The sequence below is a fragment of the Macaca fascicularis genome, chromosome 16 (genome assembly GCF_037993035.2).
Source record: "Macaca fascicularis isolate 582-1 chromosome 16, T2T-MFA8v1.1".
Taxonomy (NCBI): Eukaryota; Metazoa; Chordata; class Mammalia; order Primates; family Cercopithecidae; genus Macaca; species Macaca fascicularis.
This window is the reverse complement of record NC_088390.1, coordinates 88,362,631-88,381,464: the sequence shown is the minus strand read 5'-3', so window position 1 is coordinate 88,381,464 and position 18,834 is coordinate 88,362,631. Positions and strand designations below refer to the sequence as shown.

The 18,834-nt window shown below is 58.4% G+C and overlaps 1 protein-coding gene across 14 annotated transcripts in view; it reads right to left on the bottom strand.

Annotated features, from left to right (window-relative positions):
• The window catches only part of ASPSCR1 (ASPSCR1 tether for SLC2A4, UBX domain containing), a 43,549-nt gene extending 25,131 nt beyond the window's left edge, over positions 1 to 18,418 (bottom strand). For 4 of the 14 annotated variants that reach the window (XR_012426347.1, XM_074020967.1, XM_074020971.1 and 1 more), the window contains exons 1-5: positions 18,299 to 18,418; positions 16,822 to 16,877; positions 12,442 to 12,765; positions 9,895 to 9,995; positions 688 to 745 (exon numbers count right to left, since the gene is read on the bottom strand). Coding sequence is in view for 12 of the 14 variants with exons in the window: in XM_074020967.1 (XP_073877068.1) it covers positions 688 to 745; positions 9,895 to 9,995; positions 12,442 to 12,669 (387 nt within the window). In the remaining 2 variants the exon portion in view is untranslated. Of the gene's footprint in view, positions 1 to 687; positions 746 to 9,894; positions 9,996 to 12,441; positions 12,766 to 16,821; positions 16,878 to 17,409 lie in introns of all 14 variants that reach the window. The other 10 variants (XM_074020968.1, XM_074020966.1, XM_065532155.1 and 7 more) reach the window with 5 other exon arrangements.
• Between the last annotated feature and the right edge of the window lie 416 nt (positions 18,419 to 18,834).

The window sequence follows — 18,834 nt, the reverse complement described above, 5'->3', positions numbered from 1 at the left end:
CTCGGGCCTGGCTGGCCACGTCCCACATGCTAGCTCTGACCTGTGAGGAAGGGGTGGAGAAGCTGCCTCCAGCAAGGGCAGAGTCAAGGGCCCGGCACAAAAGCCAAAGGGTGTAAGGGTCCCCGGAGACCCCAGCCTCAGGCCGGTGCTGGGCCTGGGTCCTGAGCCCCGTGGCTGTCCCCTCGAGGGAGGACATAGACCTGAGCCCCCCTCACAGCCCTGGCCGGGGAGCTTCCAACTAGGGATAAATGGGGGGAGTGTCCCGTCCACACCAGGGCCCCCCAGGGCTCCCCCGGGACAGTGCCCCCCACCGCAGCAAAGGGCACTCAGCCAGGGTGGAAACAAAAGGCCCCTGTGAGGCCAGGGACGAGCGCTAGGAGGGTCCCGCCACGGCGGGCTTTGCTTGCGCCACGCCACACTCGGTTTTGAAAATGATCAAAACACCGAGCTAAGCAAATATTTATTAAATGAAACCACTTTTGTAACTCTTGGGCTTTGAGAGAAGCTGAAAAAACAAACAGGGCGCCGAGGGAGGTTTCGGGGCAGCCCGGGCTCCGAGGGCCGGCCACTCCCTCTTTTTCCATGAAACACGTCGTGCTTTCAAGAGGCTGTGGGAGAGCGGATTTTCCAGCTGGGAAGTGGGCTGAGAGTGAGTGAGGACTGGGTGGGCAAGAGTGGGCCGCCTACCTCGTCCCTCGTGTACACGCAGACTGGGGTGGCCCCGCTGGGGTGCTGCAGGCACTCCCTGGGAGGAGAGGAAAGAAACCGTCAGCTACCCCAGGGCACCTCAGCCAGTGCCACGGAGGCCCGGGGCAGGAGACTCAGAAAGCAAAGGTGTGGGGCCCTCACCCACCCCCTACCCAGAACAGCGTCCCAGGCCCAGGCCACAGCCCTCAGCCCAGGCCCCCACTGTGCCCCACAAGTACCGGGAGGAGACACCTGACAGCTGGAGGCACTCCCAAGGAGCATGGCCTGCGGTGCGTGGCCTGGGGGCTACCCCCACCTCCAGTCTTGGGGCTGATGGCAGGACATGAAGCCGCCGATACGGCCCAGGGACCACACGGGAGGGACAAGCAGCGCTGGCTCCGGAATGCGGCTCATGGCCACCTTCACTCAGAAGCCTGAGCGTGAGGGTCCCAAGGTCTGGGCTTTCATCTAAAGCCGCCCACTAAGAGGAGGTGCCCGTCTCCACTCCCTGCTGTCCTCCCTCAGTGCCGACGCCTGATGTCACCAAAGCATGGGGGGAGGGGTGCTGCACTCCGCTCACGCCCGCTTGCCCGTGGCCGGGGAGGCCGTACTTGTAAGTCCATGTCGGACTCTGCCACCAGTGTCTTTCTGAGCCTTGCCCCGCAGGAGACACAGCTGGACCCGTGCATAAGTGGGCGTGCATATGCAGCATGCTCCCACACAGGCCTGATGTGCACAGCAGCCTGGGAGATAGGCGTATCCCGCCACGTACAGCCCCAGAGCACGTGAACTGCTGGCGGCACCTGCTGCATAACGGGGGCTCACCTGTGTTTCCAACTCCCCACCGTGAATTCCTCCCCACTGAGAAAAACAAAAGCCCGTCTCAGGCCTTCCTTGGAGACGCCCCTGATCAGTCCCCCTCTAGGGAGGGGAATCCGAGAGGAGGGGGCAGGTGGCCAGAGCCTAGGCAAAGGGGAGGCCAGGGTTGGCCTCAGGTCAGGCAGGTGCCCTGCCGGACCCTATGGCCAGTGTGGCTTGCAGGGGCTCACGTGGGACAGGAAGACACCTGTCTTCAGGTCAGGTGGTGACCAGAACACAGGGCATAAAGATAAGGTGAGAGCTGGGCTGGAAACTGCTTACAGCAACACCCTGGGATGGAAGGGTCAGAGGACAGGGTGTCTGCAGTGTCCAGGTCGAGACACCCATGCACGTACATGCACAGAGCGGGCTCCTGGGACAGGAGCTGTCAGCCTCCGCTTGAACCCACCTGCATGCTTATAGGGCCGCAGGGGCCCATCGTGGGCCCATCGTGGGCCCACCGTGCACTCGCCGTGCTCCCGACCCTGGGATCTGCTGATCTACTCGAAAGGGCAGGACTCAGCTGGGCACGGTGGCTCCCGCCTGTAATCCCAGCACTTTGCGGGGCTGAGAAGGGCGGATCACGAAGTCAGGAGATCGAGACCATCCTGGCTAACATGGTGAAACCCCGTCTCTATTAAAAATACAAAAAATTAGCCATGCGTGGTGGTGGCACCTGTAGTCCCAGCTACTCAGGAGGCTGAGGCAGGAGAATGGTGTGAACCCGGGAGGCGGAGCTTGCAGTGAGCCGAGATGGCGCCACTGCACTCCAGCCTGGGCGACAGAGCGAGACTCCGTCTCAAAAAAAAAAAAAAAGGTCAGGACTCGCCTCCGTGAAATGGGAACAGACCAGGCAGAAAAGCCAGAGGCGCCACACCCAGGACAGGCCCAGCCCCGCCACCTGGGGACTCGGCCATGTGTGTGGGTTTGACGTGTTTTCTTTTGTTTCGTGGTCTCTATTTTTCATGTCCTCACTCCTAGGGGAGGGGCATCCCTTCCCCACCCCAGCCCCAACTCTGACAGCCTGGTCCGGCTGCAGAGGCCCCGCAGGGCTGTGAACTTAGCCCCATGCTCTCCCTGGACCCACTGCCTACAATGAAGCCCTTCCCCGATGGCCTCTGGCCTGTGGAGCGCGTGCGCACCACGCACATGGTGATGTCCTCTGCACACAGGCTGGGACACGCTCACTGAGCTCCCATCCCACAGAAAAGCCAACAAAGGGCCTCGGATTTGCCTTCCCTCCAAATGGCTGGAGACTCAGCCCAGAGGCCCCGAGACCCAGGGCTCAGGAAAACACAAGGCCCCAAAATGCACGGAGCAGAGCCTGGACAGAGGCGGAGCGAGGCCTCAAGGAAGCACAGCCCCCAGGGCCAGGAAGGGGAACGGTGAGGGCCGAGGGTCCCGGCTCCCTAGCAGGATAGGGATGGCCAGGGGCCGGAGACGGCCACGAGGCCACTTATCTATGGCTGGGAGGCACTGGGCCGTGTGGTGGCCGGAGTCCCAACTCACAGTCCTTCCCCGGCACCGACCGCCAGCTTGGGGACCTCAAATCACAAACAGGGACAGAGCACAGCAGCGTGACATCAAACGCCAGCCGGGCTTTGATGTGCGGCTCCTCCAGAGGGATCAGATTCCCTCGTGCGGGATCTGAGGGAGCGGCTTGTGAACACGTTTTGTGGCGGCCAGCCGAGGGGAGGGGCGGCCGGCAATCGGTTCCAGACCTTCTGCGCCGGCCCAGCGCGCAGGACGACATGGCCCGGGGGAAATTCCAGCGCCCGAGGAGACAGAGCCCCCTGTGCCTGGCGAAGCCATCCCCGCCTGCCCCCTACGCAGACCTCTGCAAGGCCCAATGCCTGCAGGGGCAAGACCCAGGGCCTCCCGGGGACCCTAGGCCAGGCCAAGCCACCAGACACCACGCTCCGAAGCCAGAAACGCAAGACAGGGTGCTGTTGGGCGCGTCCGCGGGTGCCTGCTCGCAGCGGGGTACTGGCACACTCTCACGCACTCTGCAGCCAGCAGAGCTCCCCGCTTGGCCAGGGCCAGAAGCCAGCGGGACAGCCAGGAGGGCAGACACGCCCCTGCTGCTGGCTTCGCCGGCATATTCTTTATGCACCACAAACCCCGCCCCGGTGGGGCCCCGCTCCGGCAAGGCGCGGCTGTGTGCTGGGGACAAGGCAGTGAGTCTGGAGCCCTCCGTGTTCATGTCCTGTCTGGGTCTGACAAAGCTGGGTGCAAACACAGGTGCTGACGAGAGCCTAGGCAGCAGCACGCGCCCTGCCGGGAACAGAAGCCCGCAGAGCTGTGGCTGCAGGCCAGGAGCCACTCGGCTCGGGGAGGCCCGCAGAGGGCACCACCCACCACACGACAGCCCAGCCGAGAAGTGGGCTGGACAGAGCCTGGGAGAGCCTCAGGGGAAGGCAGCCTCCGGCCGTCCCAACCCAGCCAGGTCCGGACAGGGATGGACAAGGATGAACAGGGATGAACAGGGATGAACAGGGATGAACAGGGACGGACAGGGATGGACAGGAATGGGCCCCAGAGCTCTGAGCTGGCCTGGCAGCATGCACAGACCCACCCTGAGTGTGGCCACAGCCGGTGCTCCACCTGGCAGAGCCCTGTTCTCACCAGCAGCCCCTCCCTACAGCCCAGCACACCCAGAGGGCTGCAGAAATCGCCCGGCTTTCCTAGAGCCACAGCTTTACCCACAGGAGGAGGAACGGGCTGAGACGTACTCAGCCAGACCCCAAGCACTGAGTCAAGGCTGGGAGCAGAGGGCTGGGCACCTGGGAAGAGATCCAGCCGGGGGCCGGGCACACTGGGGAGCCACTCCCACCTGGGGTGCCCATGCCAGCACAGCCGGGGGGCACCTCTGAGAGAGGGCAAATCCCCTCCACGGCCAAGCTCATGAATCTGACATTTACAGAAAGCCCACGCTGCTCCCTCACGGTCTTCAGATGGAAAGCGGCTCAGCTGCTGTGTGAGCTCCCTCGGCTCACCCTCGGTCACCCCCAACAGTCCCCGCTTCTCTTCCTGCTCAGCAGCTCAGCATGGTCCGTCCACACCCCTGCCTTTCACCACTGCTCCATGGCAACCAGGTCCCTACAGGACTTGGGGTTCAAGCTACGGGACTCGCTCGCCTGCCCCCGTGGGCTGCCCAGACATGCCACAGCACCCCCCGAGTCGCAGTATGACCTCCCGGGGCTCGTGCCTGCTGGCTCTAAACCCACGGAGAGAAACTCCTCATAGGAAATCCTTTAGCATTAACAACCTGTACCCCAGCAAAGACGCTGGCCAGAAAGGTGCTCCCTTTCCTTCTCCGGGTGCCTCCAGGAGGGCCCGTAGGCAATGAAATCCTCGTTTCCATCTCATGCGTCTCCTATCACGGAAGGCACACTCCCCATCATGAAGATCCCAAACTCAGACACAGGCCCACCGGGCAGGTGGAAACAGTGTCCCCCAGAACTCAGTGTGGCTATTCACACCCCTCTGCTGGGCAGAACCTTCAGATTACAGGGAAAATGGGAAAGCTTGAAGCCAGCAGTGTGCAGCCTCCGTCTCCTGTCTCCCTGCGGCAGAGCCTGAGAGGCAGAGCGGAGGAGCGGCCAGTCCACGAGGACCCGGCCCAGACCGAGACGCTCCAAGTGCACAGTACACGCAGGTCTCAAGGACTTTGCACAACAAAAGCATGAGACGGCTTGCTTTTCTACTGACTACGTGTCCAGGAAGTCGTATTTTGGGTATACTGAGTTAGTTACACATATTACTAAAGCTAATGACACCTATTTTTATTTCTTCTTTAATGCGGTAACAAGAAAAAGTGGGTCACTGGCCAGGTGCGGTGGCTCACGCCTGTAATCCCAGCACTTTGGGAGGCCAGGGTGGGGTAGATCACCTGAGGTCTGGAGTTCCAGACAAGTCTGGCCAACATGGTGAAACTCCGTCTCTAAAAAAATACAAAGACTAGCCCGGCATGATGGCGCGCACCAGTAATCCCAGCTACTCGGGTGGCTGAGGCAGGAGAATTGCTTGAACCCGGGAGGCGGAGATTGCAGTGAGCCAAGATGGCACCACTGCACTCCAGCCTGGGTGAAAGAAAAGAAAACGTGAGTCACCTCCATGGCTGACACATGTGGCTCACTGGCATCCCCAAGGCCCCTGCTGCTCGAGTCGCTGGTCAGGCCAGGGCTGCGTGCTATGGTGACACCCTTGCAGTGGAGCTGCGACCTTTCAAACATGTGGCGGTCTCCATCCAAGGAAATCACCCAGGGGTCCCCAAATACACAAAGCAGGCTTTGTCCCAGGGCAACTCCTGGGCAGGCTACAGGCCTGCAGTCCCCAGCCATGGAACTCCCCTTCCAAGCACACTGTCCCTGGACTCAGACCTCCTCCGAAACACACGAAGGGAGAAACAACAGCTTCCCACCTGTCCCACTCTGCGAACACCTGGAGTTCCCAAGGCCTCCCCAACCCTCCTGGGCCAGTGCAGGAACACTAGGCACGAGAGAGCCTTCCTCCCTCATGCAGACCTGCTGGGGACCAGCTTCCAGCACAGAGCCCACGAGGCACTCCACCCTCACCGTGGGGCTGGCAACGCCAACGCCACCCACCACGAAACCTCGTCCACATCCTGCTCCATGGTTAGCAAACTCCAGCTTCTGGGACGAAGCTTGGGTCTGAGCTTTTAGAAATGTATTTATTTATTATTTATTTATTTTTGAGACGGGGTCTCAGTCTGTCACCCAGGCTGGAATGCAGTGGTGTGATGTCGGCTCACTGCAACCTCCACCTCCTGGGTTCAAGTGATTCTCCTGCCTTAACTTCCTGAGTAGCTGGGATTACAGGCACCTGCCACCACACCCGGCTAATTTTTGTACTTTTAGTAGAGACAGGGTTTCACCATGTTGGCCAGGCTGGTCTCAAACTCCTGACCTCAGGTGATCTGCCTGCCTCAGCCTCCCAAAGTGCTGGGATTACACGTGAGAGCCGCCATGCCCGTCCCAGAGATAAAATGTAAGGAAACCCTGTCTTAAATTCCACCTCTGGAATTTAGCCCACGGGAGGAGCTGGGGTGGGTGACCAGGTGCAAAGGCCTCCAGCTGCAGGCTCTGCTCCAGCCCTGCCCGGGATGCCCTGAGACACAGCCAGACACCCCGCAACACCCACATGACACCCACATGATGGAACAGCATGGCTGTGAGGAGTGACAGGTGCGGGACCCTCCAGGAAGACGTCCACAGCATATTCACTAGCAATAAGAGTCAGCCACAAATCACTCTGCACCCCAGGCATGAGTGTTCACCAAATGAGATGTACGTGCAGACACACCCGGAGACAGACCCACACCGCCACACAGACCAGGGTGCCAGGCTGAGGGCTCCGGGCTTCACTACCAATGGCCCCACCACCTGCTGTCCCGGTTTCTCGAAAGAGTTGCCCCACTTGCTCCAGGTTTGGTTTTTTTTTTTTTTTTTTTTTTTGAGACGGACTCTCGCTCCGTTGCCCAGGCTGGAGTGCAGCGGCGCAATCTTGGCTCACTGAAATCTCCGCCTCCTGGGTTCAAGCAATTCTTCTGCCTCAGCCTTCTGAGTAGCTGGGACTACAGGCGCCCACCACCACGCCCGGCTAATTTTTGTATTTTTAGTAGAGACGGGGTTTCACCATATTGGCCAGGCTGGTCTCGAACTCCTGACCTCATGACCCGCCCACCTCAGCCTCCCAAAGTGCTGGGATTACAGGGGTGAGCCACCGCACCCAGACCTGTTGTTTCTTTTTACTGTTTTTTTTTTTTTTTTGGAGACAGAGTTTTGCTCTTATTGCCCAGGGTGGAGTGCAGTGGTGCGATCTCAGCTCGCTGCAACCTCCTCCAAAGCGCCCAAACCCACCCCCATAGCCACCACCAAAGCCACCTCCAGAACCACCACGCCCGGCCACACCTGTTGCTTCTTAAACTAAGTTTCACACAAGGTTTAGAGTCTGTTGAAGAGGCTTATGCTACCGCAATGGCCGCCCCACCTCTCCAGACACCCTCGGGCTCCTCCCCAGTGGCAGCGTCAGGCTACTCCGGGCCACTTCCTCACCTCCATCCCCATCTGAGGACTGACAGCACAGCCAGGGAGGACGGCCCTCACCAAGCACCCATGCCCGTGGGAGCATTAGATTCTGCTCATGCCCGGGGGCACTGCCCAGCCCGGGGACATTTCCTTCAGGACGTTCATCTTTCCTGACTTCTGTTCCCCGTGCTGTTTGGTTTTCTTCTCGCCCTCTGCCACTATTCTCTCAGGAAGCAGCACAGAGCCAGGGCACCGGGCTCCCCAGTCCTCACCCAGCACCCACACAGTGCCTGGGGTCACCCGACTCCCTGCCTGGTGCCACTCCTGCCTCGAGTTCCGCTCACCCCTGCCCGAGGCTTCGCTTTTCTCTTAGGCTCTGTCACCTCCTGCCTCGGGTCTCGCTCACCCCTGCCTGTGGCTTCGGCTTTGCTCTTAGGCTCCATCACTGTTGTTTGAGTTGCGTTTTGGAGGGAAAATTCTGTGCTTATCCTTAACCCGCTGCCATCCCCAGAGGTCTCCATTCACCCCAACACCTGCCAGGATGGCTTCCATCCCCATGACCACTGAGACCCAACCTGCAGACCTCAGTGCCCTCACCCATGAATGCAACACCTGTGCCACACAGCAGGAGCAGGCCCGGCCTGGGGCCACCAGGAGCGCCCGACACACAGCCACCTTCCCAGTGTGGTGCTACTGTCAGACCGGAGCAGGCCTGGCCCTGGCCACCTTCCTAGCGCCCGACGCACAGCCACCTTCCCAGCGCCCAATGCACAGCCACCTTCCCAGCGCCCAATGCACAGACACCTTCCCAGTGCCCAATGCACAGCCACCTTCCCAGCGCCCGATGCACAGACACCTTCCCAGTGCCCGACGCACAGCCACCTTCCCACAGGCCCCACACTCAGCCCTCAAGACATGAACTCACTCCATCCACACACCAGCTGGGGCACAGGTGAGGAAACCGAGGCCCAGGGAGGGTGAGAACCTCCCAGGCTCACAGCAAACCCCAGCCCTGAATCCTTCCATTCTGCTGACTGAGCCTTTTACTGTCAACCAAGACTTCCAGCCACAATGAAAAGACCCAAATTGACAAAGTGCCCATTTTTACACATTCAGGAACAACGTTTAAACCATTAAGCGACAGATAGAAACTGATACACACCAATTACTTGTTTTTATTTTTATTTTTGAGACAGAGTCTCGTTCTGTCACTCAGGCTGGAATGCAGTGGTGTGATCTCAGCTCACTGCTACCTCCACCTCCCGGGCTCAAGTGACCCTCCCACCTCAGCCTCCGGGGTAGCTGGGACCACAGGCACGCACCACCATACCTGGCCTAACATTGCTATTTTTTGTAGAGGAGGGGTTTCACTATGTTGCCAAGGCTGGTCTCGAACTCATGAGCTCAAGCGATCCGCCAGCCTCGACCTCCCGGAGTGCTGGGATTACAGGTGTCAGCCACTGTGCCCAGTCAGCCAATTACTATTAAGAAGATTTTCTAGCCAGGCGCGGTGGCTCACGCCTGTAATCCCAGCACTTTGGGAAGCCGAGACGGGCGGATCACGAGGTCAGGAGGTCAAGACCACCCTGGCTAACACGGTGAAACCCTGTCTCTACTAAAAAATACAAAAAACTAGCCGGTCGTGGTGGCGGGCGCCTGTAGTCCCAGCTACTCAGGAGGCTGAGGCAGGAGAACGGCGTGAACCCAGGAGGCGGAGCTTGCAGTGAGCCAAGATCGCGCCACTGCACTCCAGCCTGGGTGACAGAGCGAGACTCCGTTTCAAAAAAAAAAAAGAAGATTTTCTGGTGGAGCACAGGAGCTCACGCCTGTAATCCCAACAGTTTGGGCGGCTGAGATGGGAGGATCGCTTGAGCCCATGGTTCAAAAGCAGCCTAAGTGACCAACACAGTGAGGCCCTGCCTCTTAAAAAAAAGACTTTATGAGCCCATCCAGGGGAATCAAGCACAGGGAGCCCTGTCCCCAGCACCAAACGTCTCCCCTTGGCACTCACCAGGCCCCCACAACGACAGAAGCACATCCCTGCTCTTCTAGGAGGGCAAGGCTGGGCCGCTGGGCCCATGAAGCTCAGAATGATGAGCCGTGACCGGCCCATCCCCGAGGCTGCTGCTCGTGAACCGGCAGCCCACACACCCCTCCTCTACCGAGGAGTGCAAAGTGCCCAGAGGCACCACAGGCCAGCACAGAGCTTGGGCGTTCAGCTCTGGACCAGATCCAGTAACCACAACAGCTTTCCCACCAAACGGGGTAGGGAAGAGCCCACTGGCCCACTGAGGCTCACCTGGTCTGTGCAAAATGGCTGAGAAGCTCCCAGAGGCTCTGGCCTGAACAGAAACAGTCCTGCAGCCTGGAGCCATCGTCCAGCTGCAGAGCGATGCGAACCTGGAGAGTACCAGACGTGAGAAACTTCCTTAGGAAGAAAGGCAACCATTCCGTCTAAACCCCAGGCTGATTCTCCAGACGCAGAGATGGCGACTGCCCCTGCCCCGGCCTCCGGGGAGAGGCTGACCCCCACGGAGAAGGCTGCCCTCCTGTGTACTCTGGAGTGAGGGCCATGGAGGCTCCCTGGCAGGGCTGCACCAGCATGTGTCTGTGCATGTGTGTGTGCGGGTGTGTGCGAGGGTGCGTGCAGGTATGTGTGTGTGAGGGTGTGTCCAGGTGTGTGTGAGGGTGTGTGCAGGTGTGTGTGCATGTGTGTGCGAGGGTGTGTGCAGATGTATGTGTGTGAGGGTGTGTCCAGGTGTGTGTGCATGTGTGTGCGAGAGTGTGTGCAGGTGTGTGTGCCTGTGTGTGTGCAGGTGTGTGGGTGTGCAGGTGTGTGAGCACGTGTGCGTGGGTGTGTACAGGTGTGTGCGCAGATGTGTCTGCAGGTATGTGTGCAGGTGTGTGGGTGTGCATGTGCAGGTATGTCCATGTCTGTGTGCGGGCGTGTGCAGGTGTGTGTGCATGTGTGTGTGGTGTGTGGAGGTGTGTGCGTGTGTACACAGGTGTGTGCATGTTTCTATGGGTGGGTGGTGTGTGCGGGTGTGTGCAGGTGTGTGTGTGTGTGCATGTTTGTGTGCGGGTATGTGGGTGTGTGCATGTGTGTGTGTGCAGATGTGTGTGCGAGTGTGGGGGGGTGTGTGCACGCGCACATGTTTGTGTGCGGTGTGTGTGCAGGTATGTGCAGGCGCCACGGGAGGGAACTGTGTTGGAGACACTCCTCGTGTCCCAGTGGAGGCTTCAAAAGATTGCAGCTCCACGGAACCTGACTGCAGCCTCAGGAGACACCCTGAGCTAAGCTGCTCCCAGATTCCTGACGCTCAGAAACCACATGAGATGGTAAATCTTTTTTTTTTTTTTTTGGAGACAGAGGCTCACTCTGTTGCCAGACTGGAGTGCAGTGGAGCGATCTCAGTTCACTACAACTCCGCCTCCCGGGTTCAAGCGATTCCCATCTCAGCCTCCCAAGTAGCTGGGATTACAGGTGTGTGCCACCACATCCAGCTGCTTTTTGTATTTTTAGTAAAAACAGGGTTTCACCACGTTGGCCAGGATGGTCTCAATTTCTTGACCTCATGATCCCCCGGCCTCGGCCTCCTAAAGTGCTGGGATTACAGGATTACAGCTGAGCCACCGCGCCAGGTCCATTATATCTTAACATCCCAACTTTTTTTTTTTTTTGAGATGGAGTCTTGCTCTTCACCCAGGCTGGAGTGCAGTGGCGCAATCTCGGCTCACTGCAAGCTCCGCCTCCCGGGTTCACACCATTCTCCTGCCTCAGCCTCCCGAGTAGCTGGGACTACAGGCACCCGCCACCACACCCGGCTAATTTTTGTATTTTTAGTAGAGACAGGGTTTCATTATGTTGGCCAGGCTGGTCCCAAAGTCCTGACCTCAGGTGATCTGCCCACCTCGGCCTCCCAAAGTGCCCTGATCACAGGCTGCCCTTGCGGCATCCATGCAGCGCTTTGGGCTCTAACATTCTGGGCAATTCTATGAGCAGGTGGTCAGGCTGGTGGGTGAATGCTGCTGACACCCCAAGCCGGGGAGGGCACAACTGACCCCACCAGAAAGCAAGTAAAACTTCCACACGAAGAATGATGCGGGCCGGGCACGGGGGCTCATGCCTGCAATCCTTTGGGAGCACTTCAGGAGGCCAAGGCAGGTGGATCACGAAGTCAGCAGTTCCAGACCAGCCTGGCCAACATGGTGAAACCCTGTCTCTACTAAAAACATAAAAGTTAGCTGGGCGCGATGACAGACACCTGTAATCCCAGCTACTCGGGAGGCTGAGGCAGGAGAATCACTTGGGCCCAGGAGGCGGAGGTTGCAGTAAGCCGAGATCCTATCATCGCACTCCAGCGTGGGTGACAGAGGAAGACTGTTTCAGGAAAAAAAAAGAAAAAAAACGGCGCGGGTGGATCACGAGGTCAGGAGATCGAGACCATCCTGGCTAACACGGTGAAACCCCGTCTCTGCTAAAAATACAAAAAAATTAGCCAGGCATGGTGGCAGGTGCCTGTAGTCCCAGCTACTCAGGAGGCTGAGGCAGGAGAACAGCGTGAACCTGGGAGGCGGAGCTTGCAGTGAGCCAAGGTTGCACCACTGCCCTCCAGCCTGGGTGACAGAGCGAGACTCCGTCTCAAAAAAAAAAAAAAACATGAAATGCTCATTTTCAGTCGCTAGTTAACAAAACACAGAAAGTTGCTTGGACCCAACCCAGGGAAGGCAGAATTGGTGCTAAGACTCATGTCCCTCCTTCCCCAGCACCCCCGACCGCCCCCCGTCCTCGGCCAGCTGAACGATTCTGTGCTCCACAGTCAGTCTGCCCCAGAGCACAGCCCACCATGTTCTCAGGCCCCTCACGGCTCCGGGAAGCAGGCACCATCTCCAGCTTGGCATTGTTGGGTAGGTTGGCGAATCTCCACTGCAGAGAAAGGTCGAGCACACTCCTCTGAAACCTGCAAGACAGACCAGAACCCACTCGCTGCCCTGCAGACCCTGACGCGCCCTGCCATCCACGTCCCGCCATCCACGTCCCGCCATCCACATCCCGCCATCCACGTCCCGCCATCCACGTCCCGCCATCCACGTCCTATGGCAGCTCCCCAACAGCAGGACGTCGTGAACTGCAGAGGCACAAGGCAGGTCCCTGATCACATGGGGCCTCCTGCAAGCAGAAGGGAACAGGGAAAAGGGAGAAGTGGGCCTTGGGGCGCACCGAGGGGGTTGCTCCTTCGGAGTCTGGGATGCTGACAGCTCCAGTGCAGACTCTTGGAAAACAGAGAGAGAACGACTGGGGCGTGAACGCTGCTGCACTTGCAGACGCAGGGGTATCACAGCCCCCGGCCATCACAGCTGGAGCCACCACAGAAAACTCGGCTGGCCAGGCGCGGTGGCTCACGTCTAGAATCCCAGCACTTTGGGAGGCTGAGGAGGGTGGATCACCGAGGTCGGGAATTTGAGACTAGCCTGGCCAACATGGGTGAAACCCCATCTCTACTAAAAATACTAAAAAAAAGCCAGGCATGGTGGCTCAGGCCTGTAATCCCAGCTACTCGGAGGCTGAGGCAGGAGAATCGCTTGAACCCAGGAGGCAGAGGCTGCAGTAAGCCGAGATCGTGCCACTGCACTCCAGCCTGGGCAACAAGAGCAAAACTCCGTCTCAAAAAAAGAAATCTGAATATACTCAAAGTGGTTGGCCCCACTTTGGAAATGCAAGCTGCTGTTGAAGACAACTAGTGAAGAGAGTTTAGACAGCCTGGGGGCATCTGGAAGAATTAAGAGAGAACAAACTTTGCCATCAATCTTCAATACTGGCCAGAAAGTGACTCTGGATTTGCCACATGAAATGTCTAGGGCAAGACATGATAGCAGATGGGGGGAACCCGAGGGCAGGCAGGCTGGGAGCCTTGGAGAGGAGGGCACTGTTCATGCAGGGGCTGCATTCCTCTGCACTGGCTGTGCTTTGTAAGCAAGCGGTACCATTAGCAGAGGAAAAGGAGACCTGAAAACATGGCCATGGTGCTGCAGGACCTGCCTCAAAATCGCACTCACTGGTTCCCACCAGACACCACCACACAGACCACGGGCAGGTGAGCAATCAGAAGTAACAATGGGCCAGGCATGGTGGCTCACGCCTGTAATCCCAGCAATTTGGGAGGCCAAGACGGGCGGATCACTTGAGGTCAGGAGTTTGAGAGCAGTCTGGCCAATGTGGTGAAATCCCATCTCTACTAAAAATACAAAAATTAGCCAGGCGTGGCGGTGCACGCTTGTAGTCCCAGCTACTCGGGAGGCTGAGGTGGGAGAAGTGCTTCAAGCCGGGAGGCAGAGGTTGTAGTGGGCCGAGATTGTGCCATTGCACTCCAGCCTGGGTGACAGAGCGAGACTCCATCTCAAAAAAAAAAAAAAAAAGAAAGAAAGAAAAATGAGGCCAGGTACAGTGGCTCACACCTATCAACCCAGCACTTTAGGAGGCCAAGGCGGGTGGATCACTTGAGGTCAGGAATTTGAGACCAGCCTGGCCAACATAGTGAAACCCTGTCTTTACTAAAAATACAAAAATTAGCCGGGCATGGCACGTGACTGTAATTCCAGCTACTCAAGATGCTGAGGCACAAGAATCACTTGAACCCGGGAGGCAGAGGTTGCGGTGAGCTGAGATCATGCCACTGCACTCCAGCCTACGTGACAGAGCAAGACTCTGTTTCAAAATAATGGCCAGGGCACAGTGACTCATGTCTGTAACCCCAACACTTTGGGAGACCAAGGTGGGCAGACCACCTGAGGTCACGAGTTCAAGACCAGCCTGACCAACATGGTGAAACCCCGTTTCTACTAAAAACACAAAAATTAGCTGGGCACGGTGGCACATGCCTGTAATCCCACCTATCGGGAGGCCGGGGCAGGAGAATCGCTTGAACCTGGGAGACGGAGGTGGCAGTGGGCCGAGACAGCACCACTGCACTACAGCCTATGTGACAGAGCGAGACTCCATCTCAAAAAATAATAATAAAATAAAAAAGAAATAAAAATGAAACCCTAAGCCCCCAACCAACTGAACCGGCCTCTTCTCGGCCCAGTGGACCCCCGAAACCTTGAAAGCTGAGTTCCTGGCCATGGCTGGGTGGGAGATCAGACACGCCTACAGGCTGTCTTCCCTAAGGGATAAACAGAAAGCAGTCTTTCCAAAGACTCTTGGGCTGGTATCTGACATCAGCCAACCTTCCGCCAGGCCCTTCTCTCTTGCGGTTTCTTCAAAACAACCCACAGGTATTTCTTCCTGATAAGAAACCACCAACCATGGAGTCGTTCTGGCACAGTCAGGGTTCTCGTGGCACAGTCAGGGTTCTCGTGGCACAGTCAGGGTTCTCGTGGCACAGTCAGGGTTCTCGTGGCATGGTCAGGGTTTTTGTGGCACGGTCAGGGTCTTCATGTCCGCTGGTTTGCCATTTATTTATTTATTTACTTTTTTTGTAGAGACAGGATCTCACTACATTCCCCAGGCTGATCTGGAATTCCTAGGCTCAAGCAATCCTCTGCCTCAGGCTCCCAAAGTGCTGGGATTACAGGCATGAGCCACTTCGCCCAGCCTGCTTCACCTCTGACTTCAGAGGCCAAAAATTCCACCCTCAGGTCATGCTGGCGCTGCCAATTTTTGAACATAGGACCCATGGAGAGGCAGGAAGCTCAATTGTGTGCACAGTTCTCCTTTCGTGAATACTCACGATCCTCCTATAGTGTATTAAGTACGTCTGTATCAGCCACCCCATTCGGTGTAAATCCCTGTCTTATTCTTCCCTCTCTTGAAGTGTCAGTTTCTAGCTTCTGGCTGGAGGCTATACACTTCCTGGCCTGTTAGAATGGCCACCCTGCAAGCTGCAACCGGTTATGAGAAATAAAGCCCTCCTTTCCAAACATATGAACCTCATTCTTCAGTTGACAAGAGAGACTGGAGAAGGATGGTGGGAAGGTCAGCGGCAGGAAGCCCAAGACCACCTGGCACTCAGAGCACAGGTCCTGGGAGTATCACATGGTCCAAACACAAAGTAGAAGACTGGAATGACCTGGCAGATATCACCCCTAAGAAACTCCTCCCAGGAGAGCCCCGTAAGGCAGGGTGGGCAAGGCCGGGAGGACAGTCTCCTGCTCTCTGCCCCCAGTGTTAGGACAACTGTACTATAAAAACAGGTCTTTAAGGCCAGGCGCGGTGGCTCATGTCTGTAATCCCAGCACTTTGGGATGCTGAGGCGGGCGGATCACAAGGTCAGGAGTTCTACACCATCCTGGTCAACGTGGTGAAACCCCGTCTCTACTAAAAATACAAAAATTAGCTGGGTGTGGTGGTGAGCACCTCTAATCCCAGCTACTTGGGAGGCTGAGGCAGGAGAATCATTTGAACCTACGAGGTGGAAGTTGCAGTGAGCTGAGACCGCACCACTGCATTCCAGCCTGGGCGACAAGAGTGAAACCCTGTCTCAAAAAAAAAAACAGAAAACAGGTTTTTAAAGTAAAAAGCTTTGCGTGTGGGATAGACATGCATGTCTTACTCATATGAGGGCTCTGACCCTTCTGCTCAGACTCCTTGAGAGTCTGGCAGAAGCCCTGTCTTGGGAACAATACCCCCACACAGAACCGTGCGTGTAATTCCCAGGGCTGAGACTGCAGAGATCCACCCGCAGTTTTCAGGGCATCCTATTTCTCCATGGCCAGCTCTTTCCCCTCAGAGCCCCACTGGGAACTTATGCAACCCAATGCCATAAAACCTACAGGAGGTTGAATGGTGGCTCCCCCCAAAAAAGACAGGTCAATGTCCTAACCCCCAGGAAGTCTGAACATCTTACTGGGTATCCTGGTCTTTGGAGATGTAATGATAAATCATTCTGGATTATCCAAGAGGATCCAAAATCCAAAGACAAGGGTCTTCCAATGACAAGGGTCTTCCCAAGACACAGAGAAAACAGGAAAAGGCCACAAGAAATTGGAGACAGAGAGCAATCCGGCCACAAGCCAAGGAATGGGAAGCTGGAAGAGGCAAGAGGGATTCTCCCTTAGGGCATTCGGAGAGAGTGTGGCCCTGCCAAGACCTTGGGTCTCCAGAGCTGGGAGGCAATATATGACTGTTTAAAACCACCTGGGGGCTTTTCCAAGTGAGAGCCAGTATATTCAGGGGGCAGGGGCACAGATATACTCAGACCCTGCCGCTGAGCTGCAGCAAACTCACTTCAGATCATATTCACAGGGGTTGAAGTCCTGTCGCCGGCACGTGTCCTCCAGAACCTGGGGATGAGATGAAAGGACCGTGAACCACTGAGTGCGCAGGGCTGGCGGGCGCGGTGGGCCAGGCCAGCCAAGAGCACTCAGCTTCCTGGTGAGCCAGGTGGCTCTGCTCAGGCAAAGCCAAGCACAAGACCACACTATGGACGGTCCCTGCAACAGCTGCAGGCTCTCACCTGCAAATCCTGTCCACTCTCTCTCCCTTCCTCACCATACCCTCAGTTTTGTAGGAAAACTCCGCTCAGGGTTCCCCTGCAGTACCGCAACACGGGCATCTTCCTGGCACACACCCTGGGCTCTCCTTCAAACCCTGTAGTTCTGCAACCTGCCTTAAACCTGCCCAGCACAGGCCACCCCTTGGCTCTGGCACGGTTCTGTACACCTGCTCCCACTGCCTGCACCTCCTCCGCCCCTCTTCTCCATGAGCCAAAGCCGTGGCCCTGGCACCAAGGGGTCCCGCGCAGTCTCTGCGGGAGTGCCCCACTTCCGCACTCTGCATGCCTGGCACCAACAGCCTCCTGGCTGCACCCTTCACCTGCCCAGGCCCGGCGACCCCACGCCGTGGGCTGCTCCCGCAAACTCCGAGTCGTGTGCACCTTCGGGTCCTCATGGTCCCCCACGCAGTAGAGGCTCAGTAAATACTTTTTTTTTTTTTGAGACGCAGCCTCGCTCTGTCTCCCAGGCTGGAGTGCAGTGGCGCGATCTCAGCTCACTGCAAGCTCCGCCTCCCGTGTTCACGCCATTCTCCTGCCTCAGCCTCCCGAGTAGCTGGGACTACAGGCGCCCGCCACCACGCCCGGCTAATTTTTAAAAAAATTTTTTAGTAGAGACGGGGTTTCACCGTGTTAGCCAGGATGGTCTCGATCTCTTGACCTCGTGATCCACCCGCCTCGGCCTCCCACAGTGCTGGGATTACAGGCGTGAGCCACCGCGCCCGGCCAGTACTTTCACATGTAATTGATTCGAGGTCACAAGGTGCCCGACTAAAAGCGCAGTGCGTGACTCGGCAAAAATCGCTTCCAGGCCCCACGGCCGGGACATTTGCCACCGCGCAACCCGGGCTCCCGCTCCGGGGGCACCCCGGGATGGGAACGCGGGTCTAGGGCTCCACTCTTCCCTCTTCCCGGCGCCCTCGCGAGCTGGGCTCGGCCGGGCGCTGAGTACTCGAGGGGGGTGAGACGCGGCGCCGTTCCTACCTCACCCCTGGGAGGGCTCGCCACCCGCCCCCCACTTGGGACCCCCGGGACCCCCGCGGAAGCGCAGGTGCCCGCGAGCAGGGGGCGGGGCCGCCGCGCAGGAGGCCGCTCATTGGCCGCCGAGGCCCCGCCCCCGAACACCCGAACGCCGACCGCAGTGGGCGGGGCCTCGGCGCGGCACCCCCCCCCCCACCCGCCCACCCGTTCGCCACGGGCCGGCGGCCGCACCTGAAGCAGCACGGTGCTCGGCGTCACCTTCACCGTGTGGCGCCGGCCGTTCGGGGCCAGCACCGACACCGCGGAGCCTCCGCCGCCTGCCGGGGCCGCCATTTTCCGCTCACGTGACCCGCCGCCGGCCCGGCGTCAAACAACTTTATCGGCAACAGCCGGGACGCGCAGCCACGCGGCCTAGGGGCGGGGCCGCAGCGCGCTTCCGGGTCCCGCCAGGCCCCGCCTTTTCCCCGCCCACGGCGCACCGGCCCCGCCCTGGGGCCACCTAACCCCGCGCCAGACCAGGCGACCCGGAGAGCGCGGCTGACCTCTGCCTCTGAGAAGCGCGGCTCCGACGGGCTCGCCGGGGCCAGGCTGGGCCGGGGCTGGGCGCGCGGTCACCCCCAGTGAGCGGCACTGAGCCGCGGGGTCCCAGCCGTCCTCGCTTCCTCCCGGACCAGTCCCCACCTAGGTGCCCTGCTCTCCCCCTACCCTCCCGGCTTCCTCCACTCCAGCAGCTGAGCCTCTTCCCTGCGCACCTGTCCCTGTGGTCA